The 17737-nt window shown below is 48.0% G+C and overlaps 1 protein-coding gene across 4 annotated transcripts; it reads right to left on the bottom strand.

The window, feature by feature from the left end:
* Positions 1-9567: 9567 nt before the first annotated feature.
* LOC125404556 (CD177 antigen-like) lies at positions 9568-15444 on the bottom strand. 4 transcript variants are annotated; one of them, XM_087907936.1, is made up of 6 exons: positions 15268-15444; positions 14272-14387; positions 11471-11611; positions 10474-10659; positions 10257-10382; positions 9568-9959 (listed from the first exon to the last, which is right to left on the bottom strand). In XM_087907936.1, the coding sequence occupies exons 2-6, from the start codon at positions 14333-14335 to the stop codon at positions 9715-9717; spliced, it is 762 nt and encodes a 253-aa protein (XP_087764062.1). In that variant the 5' UTR covers positions 14336-14387; positions 15268-15444; the 3' UTR covers positions 9568-9714. The 4 variants fall into 4 exon arrangements, with proteins under 4 accessions (XP_087764062.1, XP_087764052.1, XP_087764045.1 ...); XM_087907926.1 differs by having other exon boundaries at positions 14272-14431; XM_087907919.1 differs by having other exon boundaries at positions 14272-14376; positions 15268-15443.
* Positions 15445-17737: the final 2293 nt, after the last annotated feature.

Raw genomic sequence — 17737 nt, forward strand, 5'->3', positions numbered from 1 at the left:
CGTTTCTCCCACTGCAGCCGCTTGGGGATCCGCAGCAATTTTACTTAATCCATTACACTGAGTCTAAGATTAAACCTTCCATTTTGATATGAATAGAGCTTAAATAAAACTATTATTTTTAAGTCTCAAACTTACCAAGAACAAAGTTATAAAATCCTAATCTTATAAAAGCTTTTGTAAGCTGTAAAAGATGATTGAGACATGCAAGTTAATAGTACCTTAGAAAAGACCAAATTCTTTACTGTGTTCAGAACTGTACTTGTAGTCGTGCAATGCACGAATGTATTAATTACAGGAATAAGCACTATTTCGCTTCCTGCATGTGCTTTCAAAGTTAAGCATGAATCAAGTAACTAGACACAGGCCAAATCTGTTTTGTTTAGATATGCATAGTAGATAGGTGGTTCTCAACTCTTCAGAGACCTGACGAATATGACAGTTGAAACGTTTCACGGAAAAAGCTTCCAATTCCTGGCATTGACCCCAAGGTTTCCAGAGAAGGTGATGGAGCACAGAAGAATCCTGCAACTGGATTTACCATACCCTGGATTTGTGAATGTATTTTCCAGTCATAGCTTAATAAAGTATTGATACCCCTTAAACACATGCATGTGGATTTCTTACTACACCCACTATTGACAAAGGACCAAGGGACATGAAAAGCTTTGACTTCTCTCAGAAAATTTGGGCAGGTTTTGGGTGACCAAAGTAGGTTGTAGAGTAAGGTGTGTCTCACACGTTGTCCTCCTCAGGGCCTTTGTACACATTCTTCTCCTCCCACATCTGACATCATTTCCTCCTTCCCCAGTCTGTTGAGAGATTCTCAGTGAAGACTCTCAAACGACGGTGTGCCTATTGCTCTTCCTCTACATCCTCACCTGAGTAGGGGGTGAAGCCCAGCACGAAGAGGAGCAATAGGTACTGGTCGCAGCAGGCTGCCATGGCCTCTCTGAGGTTGGGAAGAGCTGATCAGGACCTGGGAACTGATGGAGAACAGGAGACAATTCAGCCACTCAGACAGACATGGATTAATCCCTGGTTTCTGGCCAATGCCAACTTTAGGGGACACAAGAAAGTGAAGCCTGTCTGTCTTGAGTTGCTTAGAAGTTACAATTTACTGGGCCTTTATGGTTGCAATTCTCAGACCCAGCCATGGATTCCCTACACCAAGAACCCAGCAGCTCTATTCCTTCAATGTCTAGATGCAGGATACCGGGTCCAGGAGCCATCTGCTTTAAGCCTCAGGACTTCAGGTCCTGGGCAGCTCCAGGTCTCAGAGTTTCATTTCTCAGCACCCAGCTCCCCCAGACCTCAAATTCTGAGGTCCCTGGTTTGTCTGTCCTTGGAATGTGGCATTTGGTTTCTTCTCCTCCATCCCACAGGACCCAGGATTCAGGTCACTCTCTTTTCTTCTTCAGGCCTAAGAGGAGAGTACTTAGCACCCCGCCATGAAGGAATAACCATAGCGGCCTCCTCCTGAAATCACACCCGGGTGGACTTCTAGTCCCCAGAAGCTTCCCATAGACACGAAGTCCAGACCTGAGCTCTCTGCAAAGACCCAGAAAACAAATCCAGTTTCCTAAAACCAAAGACCCCATCCTTCAGATTTGGAAATCCAGGGCCCAGTTCTCCCCCAGACCCAGGACCGCCACAGGTCCCATCCCCCTCCTTTCCCCTGCTCGCCTTCACTGGCTTCCTTCCTCAGACTGGGGGACTTGGTTCCTCGCTTCTCCTTTCCTATTTAAACAGCCCAATCCTTTCTGTCTCCAGAATATTCTCACCAGAATCAGGCTTGGGAGGCGCTTCCGGATGCACCCTGGTGTTAGCTGTCTGCGGGTGCGTTACTCTTTCCAGGATCCCTGAAAGAGGCAACCTTGGCCAGATAAAACCCTCCAAGTCCGGTTGGTTGATGAGAACTCAGCATCTGGCTTCACTGGAGAATCCTGCCGAATCACTGCATCTCGTTGGTCTTCAGAAAAGTCAATTACTGCCTCTTCAAGAGGCAGACGTGCACAGAAAATGAGTGTTGAGTCTTTAATCCCAACACTTGGGAGGCAGAAGCAGGTGGATCACTGTGAGTTTGAGGTCAACCTGGTCTACACAGCAAGTTCCAGGACTGGCACCAAAGCTACACAGAGAAATCCTGTTTTGAAAAACTGAAAAAACAAAATGAGTATTTGTCAACAGTTTGTGGCAGTTGCTGCCTAGGTCATTCTCCAATTGCAGGGTCACATGGTATCTTGGAGTGCTGCGTGGTGGATGGTCCATTGCCCTGTCACTCAAAATGCTTCTAACTTTACCTATGAGCAGGTGACAGCACACATCGTCATCACATCTACTTACCCTCGTCAGTACTGTGCGGATGACCATTCAGGATATACACAATTGTCAGTTCTTTTATTACATTTAATATATCTTGTGTGCATATGTGTTGACAATCAAGGGGCACATGATGGGACAATTTGGAGTGTGAGTTTTTCCTTCCAATGTGTGGTTGGAGGATCCAAACTCAGGATTCCAGGCTGGTGGACAGATGCCTTCACCCGCTGAGTTATCTTGCTGCCTCTCACTTCTTTTCTTTTAAATAGTAACATAGTCATTATATACAAAGTAACTAGTTTCTTCGGGAGGGATGGGAGTGTTGATTTCTCCGTAAAATAACTAGTTTGGATGCAAAGCTTTCCTAAGTTCATGTAAAGTACTTTAGATGTTTATTATCATTTGAGGTAGGGTCTTCTAGACCAGGATGGCCTAGAACCCTCTGTGTAGCTGAAATGACCTTGAACTTCTGATCTCTCTGACCTCTCTACCTCAATCCTGGGTCATTGCTGGGTGCCACCATTGATGCAGCACTGGGGATGGAAGCATGCTAGGCAAGCACTCTGCCTTACACAGGGTCCTGAGAACGGGAGGATTTTGTTGATTATGCCGCTTAGTCCTTCAGTGCACACACCATGCCATCTTCATCTGTTGTGGACACACTGCTGTTGTGAATGGCGCAGTGATCATGGTGGGCCGGCCAGAGACTCCAGAGCAAGTGGACGTATGATTTTTTTTGCTCTTGGCGCAGCAACATCACATGGGGTTAAGAGGTGACCGTGCTGTTTCACACAGCTGCCGGCTCCTGGTCTGCAAAGAAAGGTAGCATTGACCTTGTAATAGCATTTTGTGTTATCATACATATGAAAATGAACATGTTTTTGTGAGTGAATATTTATTTTTATTTTGTTAAGTATATGAATGTTTGCCTGCATGCATGACTAGTACTACTTGTGTGCCTGGTGCATGCAGAGGACCAAAGAAGGCATCAGATCCCCTGGAACTGGAGTTACAGACAGTTGTGAGCTGCTCTGTGGGTGCTAGGATTGAACCTGCATCCTCTGGCAACCTGTGCTCTTATCCACTGAGCCATGTCTCAGGTTGGATTTTTTTAATAGAGAAAATGTCACAACAATAAGAGGGGTTAGTGAAGCTCTTAGCTTTGTGGAGACAGATGCAGAACCTGCCATGACTGAAATGACTGAAACTACGGTCAGACGCTGCAAACAACTCAGATACAAGACCTAGGGATAATATCATGTTCCTTTAGGATCCCAGAGATGTGTGCTTCGTGTGTGCTCATGTGTATGTGAGTGCTGGAGGCCAGATGTCTGTGTTGAAGGCTTTCCTTGCTCAGGGTGAAAATTAATTTTCTGAGAAAGGCTTCTGTATCTGCTGGATGGAGAGCGAGTGCTGGGATCTGCATGTTACGTCCCCCAGTGCTAAAGTTATTATGTGTTATTCTGCCTGGATTTTGCCTTCTTACTAGGGATTTGAACTCAGGTCACCATGCTTGCATAGCAAATATTTAACCTACTAGGTTATTCCCAGACTCCAGAAATGACTTTTTGTTTGTGTGTGTGTGTGTGTGTGTGTTTGACCGTATTTGTCCTGGAACTCAGAGATCCTGCACTCTCCTCCGAATTGCTGAGGTTAAAGGGGTGGACCACATTGGCCAGCCCCAGAAATGTCTTTTCAAACTTCAGTCATAATAAAATAAACAAGATATTTCGATTGCATTGCTCATCAGTCTTATTTGTCAGCAAGAATTTAGCATTCTAGGATTCAATATACTTAAGACAGGTATGTGATTGTGGAGGGAAAAGGGAAGAATTAGGACTCGGTGCTTTTAGGTCCTGGTTATAGGAGAGGATATGTTGAGGTCTTTAGGATTCAGAGAGAACTACACAGCTTAGTTCGATTTAGTCCAGATCTGACTCTTTGGGATATCAGAAGTGCTTTATTGGAGGTAACTAACTCAGGAGAGTGAATGTTTAACATTTCAGAAAAAAGAATCAACCTAGTTTCTAAACACAGACTTATGAAAAATTATGTGCATTTACTATTAAATTGAATTTTGGGGGGCTGTTTCAATACAGGGTTTCTCTGTGTAACAGCCCTGACTGTCCTGGAACTTGCTCTGTAGATCAGGCTGGCCTCAAACACACAGAGATCCACCTGCCTCTGCCTCCCGAGTGCTGGGATTAAAGGAATACACCACCATTGCCTGAACTTTGAATTGAATTTTTAAAGTGAGTATTCAACACTCACCACTTGTCATTGGACATTTTCTATTTCCCATGTGTTTGGTGACATATGGGTGTCACATCCCAGCTGTGTGGTGCAAATATTAGACAACTGCTCCTGAGGATTCCTATTCATTATTATAGAAGAGAGATCCCAGTTAAGTAGGGCGTCAGTTTTTGACGGTCCCCCTGCTTGTCTCTCAGGTGCTACATTAGAGCTTTGTACCACACATAGCTGTAATTGTTGTTGTTTTCAAATGGGGCCTCATGTAGCCCAGGCTGGTCTTGAACTCACAGCATAGCCAGAGAAGACAGCCAGGAACTGTTGATCCTCCACCTCCATCTCTAAGTCCTGGGGTTGTAGGTGTGCACCCCAACACCCGGTCTATACAGTGCTGGGACTCAAACTGGTACTTTATGTGTGTGAGTGCCCTACAGTCCAGCCTTGGAGTTGTTCTCAAATGCTAGAGTGCTGGCGTGTTCTGGAGACCTGCTGCTGACAGCGTGATCTCTACTGAACTACATGAACACTATGAACTGTACACGGGAAATGCTTACAACCAAAAATCGTTTTCTCTTTTCATTTGAGACAGAGTTTTATGGAGCCTAGACTGACTCCAGAGTGGACAGTAATCAAGGATGACCTTGAAGTTCTGAGACTTCTGCCTGCCACTCCTGAGGCCCATCAGAATGTCTGTTCAGTGTGTCCTATTGGGTTCAGTAAGCACACCATGGGGACTGGCAAATACAGTGAAGTCAAGCCTTCTCCTTCTTCCCAGGGAAATCACTTATTCACAGTTTGGTGTATGTTTTAGTCTGTGTTCAGTTGAAGAGACACCATGACCTTTGCAACTCTAATAAGAGAGCATTTAATTGGACTTTGCTTGCACACAGGCAGACAAGGTAGCTGAGAATTCCATAACTGCACTCGCAGGGAGTGGGTAGAGAGAGCCACTGGGCCTGGCTGGAGCTTTTGAAACATCAGGGCCCGCCCCCAGTGACACACTTCCTCCAACAAGGCCACACCTACTCCAGCAAGGCCACACCCAATCCTCAAGCAGTGCCACTCCCTGAAGACTTAGCATTCAAGCAGATGAGCATGTGGAGCCTTCCTTACTCAAACCACCACACATCAAACAAGAGTGAGGGTGGCTTCCTTCAGGGGTCAGCTTAACTGGAAGGGACCTGTTTCCTGGTCTCATAGAGAATCATTTCATATAAGCTTGCAAATTTACAAAGTTCACAGAGTCCCTCAGACATTGGACCTGCCTGAGCCAAGTTTTCAGTTGTCTGAGGCTTGCATTTTATTTAATTTCCTCGAGACGGAATCTCACTGTACAGTAATAGCTTTGACTAATGTGGAACTGCATAGGCAGACCAGGCTGATCTTGCCTCTGCTTCATCTCACCTCTCTTGGGATAACAGGTGTGAGCCACCATGTCTGACCTCTCCCCACCCCTTTTTGTGATATAGGTTTTTCTGTGTAACCCTGACTGTCCTGCAACTTGCTTCATTTACGGACTGGCCTTCAACTCAGAGATCCTCCAAACTCTGCCTTCCAAGTGCTGGAAATGAAGGGGTGCATCACCACACCCAGATCTGTGGTTCTGAACTAATTTTAAGAAGTGGATTTCCCCATTCCACAGATCTTTGCGATTAGTCCTGTCTGGTCGCAATCTTTCTTTCTTTCCTGAAACTCATTCGGTGCATAGCCAAGGCTGGTCCCAAACTTGAAGATCTGCTGCCTAGGCCTCCCAAGTAATGGGACTAAAGGCATGTGCCAAAAGGCATGGATAACTTTAAATTTGTCTAAGGCTCTTATGGGCTGGAATTTCAGAGATGTGCCACTACGTCCTAACATGTCATCTTACACATTGTCATAACAACATATATTTTTTAAATTTATAGCCAGGTATTGGTGGTACACATTTTAACCCAAGCACAATGGAGGCTGTTGTTGTAGGTGATTCTCTGTGAGTTCAAGGCCAGTTGGTTTACAAACCGAGTTCCAGGATAGCCAGGGCTGCTTTACACAGAAACCTTGTCTGGAAACACACACACACACACACACACACACACACACACACACACACACGCGCACACACATTATTTCAATCACATGCCTAAACCACTGTCTGCATGTGCATGTAAGCAGTGCCCTCAGAGTCCAGATGAGAGTGCCGGAAACCCCTAGAGCTAGACTGGTGGATGGCTGTGACCACCCAGCCTGGCTGCTGGAACCACGCTTGTGTCCTCTGCAAAAGCAGAGTGCATCTCTGACTGCACAGCTGTCTCTCCAGCCCCAACAATGTGTTTCAAATCCAGGTCTGCTCCTGTGTCCTGCAGCATCTGTTCCCCAGGACCCTGACCTCACACCACCTGGGTGTGGTGGCACACAACTATCAGCCCAGGAAGGGATATGGAGGCGTGGTTTGGGGGAGATGAGGTGAGTATTCAAAGGCAGTTCTGATGGTTATCAGCTGTCACTCCAGACCTGAGCTGCTGTTCTGTGTAAACTCTGTCCTCTTCTTCTGCTCATGGTGTGAACTGAGGTGAACATTGTGATTATTACATAACATTAAAAGAAGGGGCAATGGCTAATGGGATAGTATGCCTTCTGTAGGGAAGACTCCAACATCTGGACAAAGGAAAAGGGTAGAAGATAAGTATAGTGGCTAATATCTTTTGGCAAGGAATGAGATTGAGAGACAGCTAGAGCATTGATATAACACACCATTGTAGGTGTGTCTGTTGAGGGTCTTTCCAGAGAGGATGAATGGAGTGGGGATGGCCCACCTGACTGTGGGCAGGGCACCATGCCATGGCTGGACCATCCTTCCAATCTCCCTGTGTTTGGATCCTTAGAGATGAGAAGGTCCCAGTTCCGTGCCCACCTCCACACTTCTCTCTACAATGAGCTACTATCTTGCCAATAAACTTTCTCTCCATTTAGCTTGCTTTCAGGTTTGTATCACCTGAAAGAAATTAATTAATCCACGGAGGAGGTTGTGTGGACTCACGAGGATACTTCTGCCCCTCCAGATTCACTCTTCTTTGTAACATGAGGGCCAGCTTGTTGGGGTTTCTGTCCCTGCCCGGTATCCCACAGCCGGCAAGTCCCAGAGAATCAATCACACAGAGATCTCTATAAGTTATAAAGCTGATTGGCCCATTAAGTCAGGCTACTTATTAGCTCTTATAACTTATGTTACCCCATTATCCTTATCTAAGTTAGCCACATGGCTCAGTACCTTTTTCAGCTGGGCAGGTTACATCCTGCCTCTTCGGTGGTCTGCGCAGGAGTGCTGGATGGAGCTTCCTCCTTCCTAGCCTTCTCCTGTTCTCATTGCCCCACCTCTACTTCCTGTCTGTTTGACCCGCCTATACTTCCTGTCGGGCCAATCATGTATTTTATTAAAATACATGATTGACAGAATACAGACAATTCTCCTGCACCATTTTTTACTATGTTAAAGTGAAAGCCTTTCTTTTTTGTTTAAATAGAAAAAGGGGAAATGATGTAGGTGGGCCTTCTTTTATGTGTTATTTTCATTGAATAATAAAGAGACTGCCTTGGCTCTTTGATAGGACAGAAAATTAAGTAGGTGGAGTAAACAGAACAAAATGCTGGGAAGAGGCAATGAGGCAGACGCCATGGAGCCAGCCACCAGGTCAGACATGCTGAATCTTTCCCGGTAAGCCACACCTCGTGGTGCTACCACGAGATTATTAGAAATGGGTTAATCAAGATGTGAGAGTTAGCCAGCAACTAACTCTCTAGAGATAATGGGCCAGGCAGTGTTTAAATGAGTACAACTTATGTGTTATTATTTCTGTGGCTAAGCTAGCCGTGCGGGAGCTGGGCAGGATGAAAAGCAGGCCTGCCCGCAGCTCCTCACTACACTTCCTGAGTTTCCTCGTCTCAGCAATGTGTGTGTCAGGTCTATGGGAACTGCCTTACTGGTCTCTGGTTCAGCCTGTGCCTGCCCAAAAGGACAGTGATACTGGAATGTGAACCCCCTGCTCCTCCCTCATAGAACCCTGCTGGGCAGGATACAAGTTTCTTGCCATCCTGAAACTCTAAGAACATCCATCAGTGAGATGGTTCATTGTGGTAATGGCATCTTTTCCAAGCCTGATGTTTTGAGTTCAATGTCCCAGAAACCACACTGTAGAAGAAGAGAACCAAGTCCACACACACAAGAGAAGCTGAGGATCACAGGTCAGAGTAATCAGTGACCTCCCAGGTCACAGGAAGGCCCAGTGCTTTAGTTGCAGCACCAGGATGACTCTGGGGGCACAGGGTGAAAAGAAGCCTTGGAGTCACCCATGCTGTGTAGCAGTTTCCTCTGACATGGAAACACTCCATCCTGCAGGGAAGCTGCTTAAGCAGGAAGCGAAATAACTCAAAATAAATTCAGGAAGTCCCTGAAGCCCCTCCCTGCCAGGGCAAGCAGTAAAAGTTGCAAAGCAGACTTAGACCAGACCAGACCAGCTGAGAGGAAGAAGCAGAACCCAGACGAGCTGGCTGCAAGAGGTTTAGACCAACTGAGGCACCTGGAAGACGACCTCCAGCCTGTTGAGCTGCCTGCTGTCTGTGCCCTGTGCTCCAAGTTCCCAGCTCTGTGAGCTGTCACTCATGCAGGGGTGGGCTTTGGCGATGAGCCTTTTCCAAGTCATTTCTGCTCCTGTAAGTAATTCCTGACTCATACATATTCGTGTAAGTAACCCCAATACAAAACTCATTGGTTTGCCAAATTGAACTTTGATGGCGTCTGTATCTTGTTCTGTCAAGGTGTCAAATCTGGGCTGAGTAGATGTGTATGTTGAGTCTCCCCAGGGAACATTTTGTCACACAGCACCATGGAGGCCAGGGCTTGGCAGCGGACTCTCAATGGGTCCCACGAGTGCTGTGCATCTCCTCACATAGAGAAACCCAGTATTTGGAGACAAACAGTAACTTTATTATTCCACATGTGTGGCCAATATATGGCTGCCCACTGGCACAGGGTGAGATCAGCAGCTCCCATGTATAAATATCAGGAGGCAGCATCGTATGGTAAGGGATGTCGGCACTGGGATGACTCAGAAGGAAGCTTCCAAGTGTAAGGTCTTAGGTTATGACATCAGAGGAGGGTTGGGTTAAGAGTTATGGTGAAATGAGTTCAGCAGAGAGGATGAAGCCCTCCAAACAAAGGACTAAGAAGAGCCCCAGCCCTAACACCCAAGCCAGGGAGGTGCCAGGGACAAACAGAGGGGAGAATGAATTTGCAGTCAGTAACTTCTTCACCTTTTCCCTCAAGGTGAAGATCCCCATTCCAAATTCACCCCGAAATACATCTCGAAAAGTCAACTGAAGACATCCTTCGATGAGAAGGGTTTCATTGACCCCACCTAGAAGATGAAGATCCAGTCAAGGGGCAAAGAGAAGGGAAAGGCTTAGATCAGTAAACCTAAAGACCTTATACCCAGGAATCCAGATTCCAGGCCTTCTCCTGTGGACCCAAGAGTCCAGGTCCCGAATTTTTCCCTCAGACCCAGGGTTCTAGACTCCAGCCACACTCCCTCTGCCCTAGCAGTCCAGGCCCCTGACCTCCCCTCTCAGACCCAGGAGCACCCTCCCTCCTGCTGAGTCCCTGGAGTCAAGGCCTGAGTCTCCCTAATCCTGGGGATGCAGACCTCTGCACTCACCTCCCTTAATTTCCAGGGTACCAGAATAGCAAGCAGTGTTCTTAGGGCAGAAGACAAGATTGGAGGGGCAGGACCTCTGATTCGTCAAACAAACAGGGCACTGGAAGGATTTTGTGTCATAGAAGGCTGAGGAGAGATGAGGAGGAAGCTGCACAGTGTGCTCTCAGCTGCAGGCACAGGCAGCTCTCCTGAAGTTCTCTGTCCCCAGATCACATACATTCAAAGTGAAAGTGGCCAAGTGTGGCTTCGCTGCTGGTAGCATTGTTGCAATCATCAAATTCGCAGAAGTTGATATACATGGCAGCCTGTATTCCAGGTCCTTTGGCAATCTCCTCAACACGGTCACTACTCCACTGCCTAGGGAGACCGGACCCTTTGCTCCACACTAGGACAGATTTTGCACCTACAAGGGTACAAAAGTGAAAGCCAGTATTGGATGGGGAGGATGGCAAGGCCTAGGAGCTCAGTTCTAGGGTTCCTTGACGCTCCCAGTCACAGGAAGAACACAATTCAGCATGTTCTGTGTCAGTCAAAACTTGAAGCTCAAGCCTGGCTCCTCTCCCGCCCCTTGCAGACCTGGCTGCACACTGTCTCCACAGTCTCCCTGAGCCCCTCCCACAGGCTGCAGCCTCACTGTGTTCACCATCTCTTCTACCCTGCTGGATTTCTCTCCACACTCTGCCCTTCACAGGCACAGCTGGCTCCCATGTTATGTTCCTCTTTCCTTTCCCCACTTCCTGTAGAGCTGCAGAGGGACTCACTGGCTTAGCAGAGCCCCATACAGTCAGTCACTCAGCTTCCTTCCTCTCTCTATCCTGCCTCCCTCCCTCCCTCTCTCCCTCCCTCCCTTGATCTGTCCCTCCTTCCCTCCCCCTTTCCTCACTCTTCCCCAGCCCTGAGTCTCATCTAGTCCAGGCTGCTCTGGAACTCCCTATATAGCTGCAGATGAAACTGACTGTCTCCACCCGCAGCTCCATGCTGCCATCACAGGCAGCTGCCACCACACCCAGTTCATGTGCTGTAGGAATAAAGTCCAGGGCTTTCTCCTAATTAACACATGGCTGCCTCATGTACCCCGTCATGGCCCAGAAACAAGGCACACAGAGAGGAGCCCAGGCACGAAGGGAGCTGAGCAGGAACTGCAGGAAACAGAAGACAGGGCAGGACAGGGATGGCCTGTGCAGGAGTGTGGATATGCATCTCTTCAAACACACCTACGTCTATTATCAGGAATGTTTCCTGACAAATCTCCTTAGGTCCAGCTTGTTTGAAGTCCTGCGGGGACCAGTCAACAACTTCCTTAGTGAAACCACTGCCAAATTTCACCATGGTCCCATTGTGACATTTCAGAGCACCTGTGGAGAGAAAAATCACCAGGATTAGTGAGAGTCAGGGAGCCACCATGTCTGCCCCTCAGCTTCTGGGCTAAGGGCAGCCATCACATTCCAAGTCACACTTCCTGTGCCCTGGCTGTGACATCCCCAGCTGGATTAAGAAGGGACTCAGAAGTCACAGTCCCCAAGCCTGCAGCTCCATTCACCCTGTTCCTCCCTGAGCACCTGCTCCTCTCAGAACCTCCTGAGGAGGACTTGCTCCTCCACAGAGGGCTCCTCTTCAGCCATTCTCTCCTCCCCATGGGGTTTCATGTCCTTCTTAGCATTGTGGGATGTTTGAGTACTTTGTGAAAATGTATTGCTGTGATTGGTTTGATAAGGAGCTGATTGGCTCGTAGCTAGGCAGGAGGTTTAGGCAGGACTTCTGGGCAGGGAGAATGGAATGAGGAGATGAATCCAGGTGTGCATCAGACACCAAGGAGACAGGGATAGAGTCAGACATACAGAATCAAAGAAAGGTAAAAAGCCACAAGGGAAAAGGTGCATTAACATAAATGAGTTAATTAAAGTTATAAGAGCTAATGGGGCTAGCCTAAGCTAAGGCTGAGCTTTCATAGTTAATAAGATATATCTGTGTAATTATTTTTAAAGTGGAAGCCCAAAGAAAAGTTCAGTTACACATTAGAATACTGAGGAAGGTGGCCTGGCGCCATATCTTTCTGCATGTTTGTGTTGGTGCTCCTGGGAGTATGTGTGTGTGTGTGTGTGTGTGTGTGTGTGTGCTCAGAGGACAATGCCAGGTGTTGTCCTTAATCAGATTCCACCCCCTGTTTGATCCAGGGTCTCTTTCTCAAAGTACAGCTCCCTCATTTGGTTGGACCCACTAATCAGTAGAACCAGGGCTCTTCCCCAGCCCTGGGATTGCAGACCCTTTACCCTCAGAACCATCTCCCCAGCCTAATACAGTTCCTGGATTGAGAAGCCCTAGATTCCAAAGAGATCACTAGGCTGACCTCTAGTGAGCACTGGGCCTGCTCGGTGCCTGGGTACAGAAATGACTGCACAGATGAGCCCAATGCACCCACTGTGTGTGTGTATGTGTGGGTATGTGAGAGAGACAGGCTCTAGCTGCGTGGTCCAGGCTGGCCTCCCTCTGGCAGTCCTCTAGCCTCTGCCTCTGGAGCACTGGGACTGCAGAGCCAGCTCCTGTCTTCACTGTTGACAGGACTGTCTCACTTCCTCACCACAGCCCCACAGTAGGTGGCAGCATTCTCAAGGGAGGGAAGCAGAGGCAGGAAGTGTTGGGGGTTTGTCCAGTGTCACCCAGGCAGGGGGTGGCAGAGCTGGACTCAGAATTTTGGCTTTCAGTCTCCTTAGTGTCCGGGTTGAACACAGCAGTCCAGTTAGAGGACCTTGAGCTCGACCTTCCCTGACGACCTCACATGAACATCAAATGACCTCATGTGTCCCAGGATGCAGAAATCCTGGGAGCTGGGACTGGGTGCCCACAAGTGCATCCCCTTGATGGCCCCCAGTGCGGGGCTGGCCATCTCCTCATTTCCCAGGGGAGAAAGTGCAGCTCACCTGCCCTGCTCCTGCAACCAGATCTGCACTCTCTGCTCCATCCCACCACATCCTCCCCATCCTGCTCAAAGGTGGTTCCTTCCCCTGGGGCACAAGAGGCAGAGCTGCCCAAATTCTCATCCATGTTTTCCCTCCAGCCCCTGTTGCATTCTCCAGGAAACCCTGTGGCTTATGCTGCACAGCAACTGCAGAACCTGAGCACTGTGGCCATGTCTAATGCTTCCACCCAGGTGTAAGATGCCAGGGCCTTTGCCTGCCTGTCCTGGGTCTCCCGGATCCCCTCTTCACTTCTCCTCCACCTTCTTTAGCACCCAGCATTGGGGTACTATTAGTGGATGAGGTAATCATGTCAGGTTTGAGAAACTTGGAGCAGCCCTGAGAAGACAGAAAATTCTGTTAGATCCCTATCTCCTCCAGAATAAATCTGACTTCTTAAAAGGTTGTGGAGATGGCTCAGGGATTAAGAGCACTTGCTGCCCTTGGAAGTACCGAGTTTAGTGTTCTGCACTTAGGAGCACATACCCTCCCTTCAGGCAGGCAAGAAGATAGACAGGTAGGCAGACAGAGAGACAGACAGACACTCCCCTATATTAGAAAACTATTAGAAAACTGAAAATACATCTAAAATCTTCTGAAGTCTTAGAATGGCCCAGAGGTCCCCATGTAACTTGACCTTCCTACTTTTCATGTACCCATCCACTCTCAGTCACTGTGGCACATATGCAGTCCTTCAGGCTAGGGGACATCACACCGTGTCATGGAACAATGGAGAGTGAACGACATTCTAGGGCGACAGAACTACCGGGCCAAGGCGAGGAGGAGGTGGCAGGGGAACACTATGGTGGCACCCATTATTGACAAAGGACCAAGGGACACATAAGGTTTTGACTTCTCTCTGAAAATTTGGGCAGGTTTTGGGTGACCAAAGTGGGTCAGTAGAGTAAGGTGTGTCTCACACATTGTCCTCCTCAGGGCCTTTGCACACATTCTTCTCCTCCCACATCTGACAATATTTCCTCCTTCCCCAGTCTGTTGAGAGATTCTCAGTGAAGACTCTCAAATGATGTGTGCCCATTGCTCTTCCTCTACATCCTCACCTGAGTAGGGGGTGAAGCCCAGCACGAAGAGGAGCAGTAAGTACTGGATGCAGCAGGCTGCCATGGCCTCTCTGAGGTTGGGAAGAGCTGATCAGGACCTGGGAACTGATGGAGAACTGGAGACAATTCAGCCACTCAGACAGACATTAACCCCTGATTTCTGGCCAATGCCAACATTAGGGGACACAAGAAAGTAAAGTTAGTCCATCCTGAGTTGCTTGGATATTAAAATTTACTGAGCCTCATATTCTATTGTTGCAATTCTTAGACTCAGCCATGGATTCCCACCAAGAACCCAGCAGCTCTGTTCCTTCAGTGTCCAGATGCGGGATACCAGTCCGGGAGTCCTTTGCTTTAAGCCTCAGGACGTCAGGTCTCAGGCAGAAGCTTCTCCAGGCCTCAGATTCTCAGCTCTTAGCAACCAGCTCCCCCAGATCTCAAATTCTGAGGGCCCTGGCTTGTCTATCCTAGGAATGTGGAATCTGGTTTGTGTTCCTCCCACCCCACAGGCCCCAGGCAGGATTCAGGTCACCCTCTTTTTTCTTCAGGCCTGAGGAGAGTACTCAGCACCCTGTCATAAAGGAGTCACCACAGCAGCCTCCTCCTGCAGTCATGGTGTCCATCTAGTATCCCGATGCTTTCCTTGACATAAAGTCCAGATCTGAGATTTTGAGAATCTAGACCCAGAGAACTATCCCAGCCTCCTAAGACTAAAGCCCCCTTCCTTCAGATTCCGGAATCCAGGGCCAGTTCTCCCTCAGACCCAAGACTTCAGTCCCTATCAAACTCAGGCCTACGTATCTAGACCCCCTCCCTCGGATCCAAGAGTCCAGGCCCAGCCTCCTCCCTCAGACTCAAGCCCGCCGCTGACCCCTGTCCCCTCCTTTCCCCTGCTCTTCCTCACTGGCTTCTTTCCTCGGGTCTCAGAGCTCTGGTCCCTCACTGTTCCTTTTCTTTTTAAGCAGCAGAATCTTTCTGGCTCCACAATGCCCTCACCAGATCTCGGGCTTGGAAGGCGCTTCCTGGTATGTTCCAGTCTCGTGTCTGTCTCCTCTCAGGGTCCCTGAAAGAGGCAACTTTGGGGTCAGATAATACACTCGAAGTCTCATTGACTTATGAGAATCTTTTGAAAACGTCAGAGAAACCTGGAGAATCTCTGCATCTCATTGGTCCCAGAGATGCCAATTACTGGCCGCTTCATGATGCACGCATGCGTAGAAAGGTAAAGTTGGGCAACGGTCAGTTGGGTCAGTGGCGGTTGCTGCTGAGGTCATTTGCCTATTGCAGGGTCACATGGTATCCTGGAAGCCTGCGTGGTGGAAGGTCTTTTGTTCTGTCACTTAAAATGTTTCTAAATTGTACCCGTAAGCAGCGAGCAGGTGACAGCACCGACTGCTGTAACAGATGTTTATCCTCGTCAGTACTGTGCGGATGGCCACTCAGATTGTACACAATCGTCAGTTCTTTTATCACGTTTTAGTATATCTTTTGTGCATATATGTAGACAATCATATGTCAAGGTGCACATGACAGGGAGCAATTTTTGGAGTCAGTTTCCTCCTACCTGTAGTCCCAAGAATTAAATTCGGGATTTCAGGCTCATGAACAGGGGGCTTCACCCGCTGAGCTATCTTTCTGACCCTCACTTTTCTTTGAAATAGTAACATATTAATTATAAACAACATAATTAATTTCATTGCAAGCTTCTCCTAAGATCATGTAATGTACTTCAGGCGATTATTATTTTTTGAGGTAGAGTTTTTACCCAAAATGGCCTTGAACTCTCTTGTGTAACTGAAACTGACCTTGAACTTCTGATCCCTCTGACCCCACTTCCTGTGATGTGGGTCACTGTTGGGTGTCACCATTTATGCATCACTGAGGATGGAAGCAAGCTAGGCAAGCACTCTACCAGCTGAGCCCCATCCTAAGTCTCTTGTTCAGGTTTATGTCTTCTGTTCCCTTCCACCTTCCCTCAGTCCTCCACTTTCATGTCCCTTCTCCCGTCTATATTCCACACAGGGGAGGACACCTGCGCCGTTTGTCTTTCTGACTCTGGATGACTGGGCTTTACACAGGGTCCTGAGAACGAGAGGATTTTGTTGATAATGGCTGCTTAGTCCTGCACCACACACCATGTTTCTTCATCTGTTGGAGGACATGCCACCTTTTTGTTTTATTATCGGGTTATTGGGTATTGGGCATTCTCTCTCTGTGGGTGCTTCCTGATGACATTAGGGACCCAGGGAGGCTGGGTTGCTGGTCAAGGCTGGGAAAAGCAGGATGTTCCAGCAGTTGTACCTTTGGGAAGTATAGTCTGTGAGGCTGGACTAGGATGGACATTCCAAGAAAACAGCTGTAGCTGGGGCTGGAGTTGATTTGTTGGCCAGATGGACTACGGACAGAAGTAAAGTTAAGGAGTTTAGGGGAAACTATCTTGGATGTACATTTGAAACCCCTAGGCCTATGGTCCTTATAGTTGAGAAGAAGATTTCCAACCCAAGGAATAGGTAATGGGCAGAAAGCATATGCTGTAGGTTGGCAGGTGTCGGGAGTCTGTTCAAGAGTTCTTGAGTGGAGCCATGACAATTTAGATCGGCAATATAAGGTTAGTCAGGGAACAATTGTCATCTGAAAGTGGGGTCTGGCTGTGCTGGGGAGAAGACAATTTGAGGGGTTTCCATTGTAGCAGAATAGTCTTTCTGTGGGGTTCAGGTGGTTTCTGAAATTGAGATATTTGGGGAACATGGGTGACTGGGGAGGCTCTTAGCAAATGATGAGAGAAACAGTCTGTAAAGGTTGAGAGAACTTCGCTTTGGTTTCCAAAGGGGACTTGGATGGTCAAGGCTACAGTCAGCAGTGAGGGTGGGACATTGGCAACTGAGGTACCGGGGGCAATGTGGCCAAAGAAGAGCTTAGAGGGGAGGCAGAAAGTAAGCAGTGGGATGCAATGAAGGAGGGATCAGTGAAGTTGAGGAAAGAGTTTGTTTGTTGGATGACCTTGACCCAAATGAGTGTTTAGCCGTGTGTGTGTGTGTGTGTGTGTGTGTGTGTGTGTGTGAGAGAGAGAGAGAGAGAGAGAGAGAGAGAGAGAGAGAGAGAGAGAGAGGGAGGAGATAGGGAGATAGCTTGGGCTGTGTCTTGTAATTGGGAGTGTGGTATTTGTTCAGAGTGTTTGATATTTGAGACATCTGGACAGGTTGGGGGAGGAAGTTGGCAGTGATGTGTGAGAATCAGTTGGACAGAGGAAAAATGGGACTGTGGACGAGAGATGAGATCTATTTTGTTTGGGAATGGTTGGCAGTGGGGAACGAGTGAGTTTGAGGGAACAGGCACCAGAGGGCAAGGATGGATACACCAAGCGGGGTTTGGAGAGTGTCCTGTGTTGAAGGGGGCTAGGGATGTTGTTATCTGGGTTATGTACGGTAGCCTGGAGTGAGTGGTAAGCGATGAAAGGGCAGCTTGA

Source organism: Myodes glareolus, chromosome 1 (assembly GCF_982192425.1).
Source record: "Myodes glareolus chromosome 1, mMyoGla1.1, whole genome shotgun sequence".
In the NCBI taxonomy this organism is placed as follows: Eukaryota; Metazoa; Chordata; class Mammalia; order Rodentia; family Cricetidae; genus Myodes; species Myodes glareolus.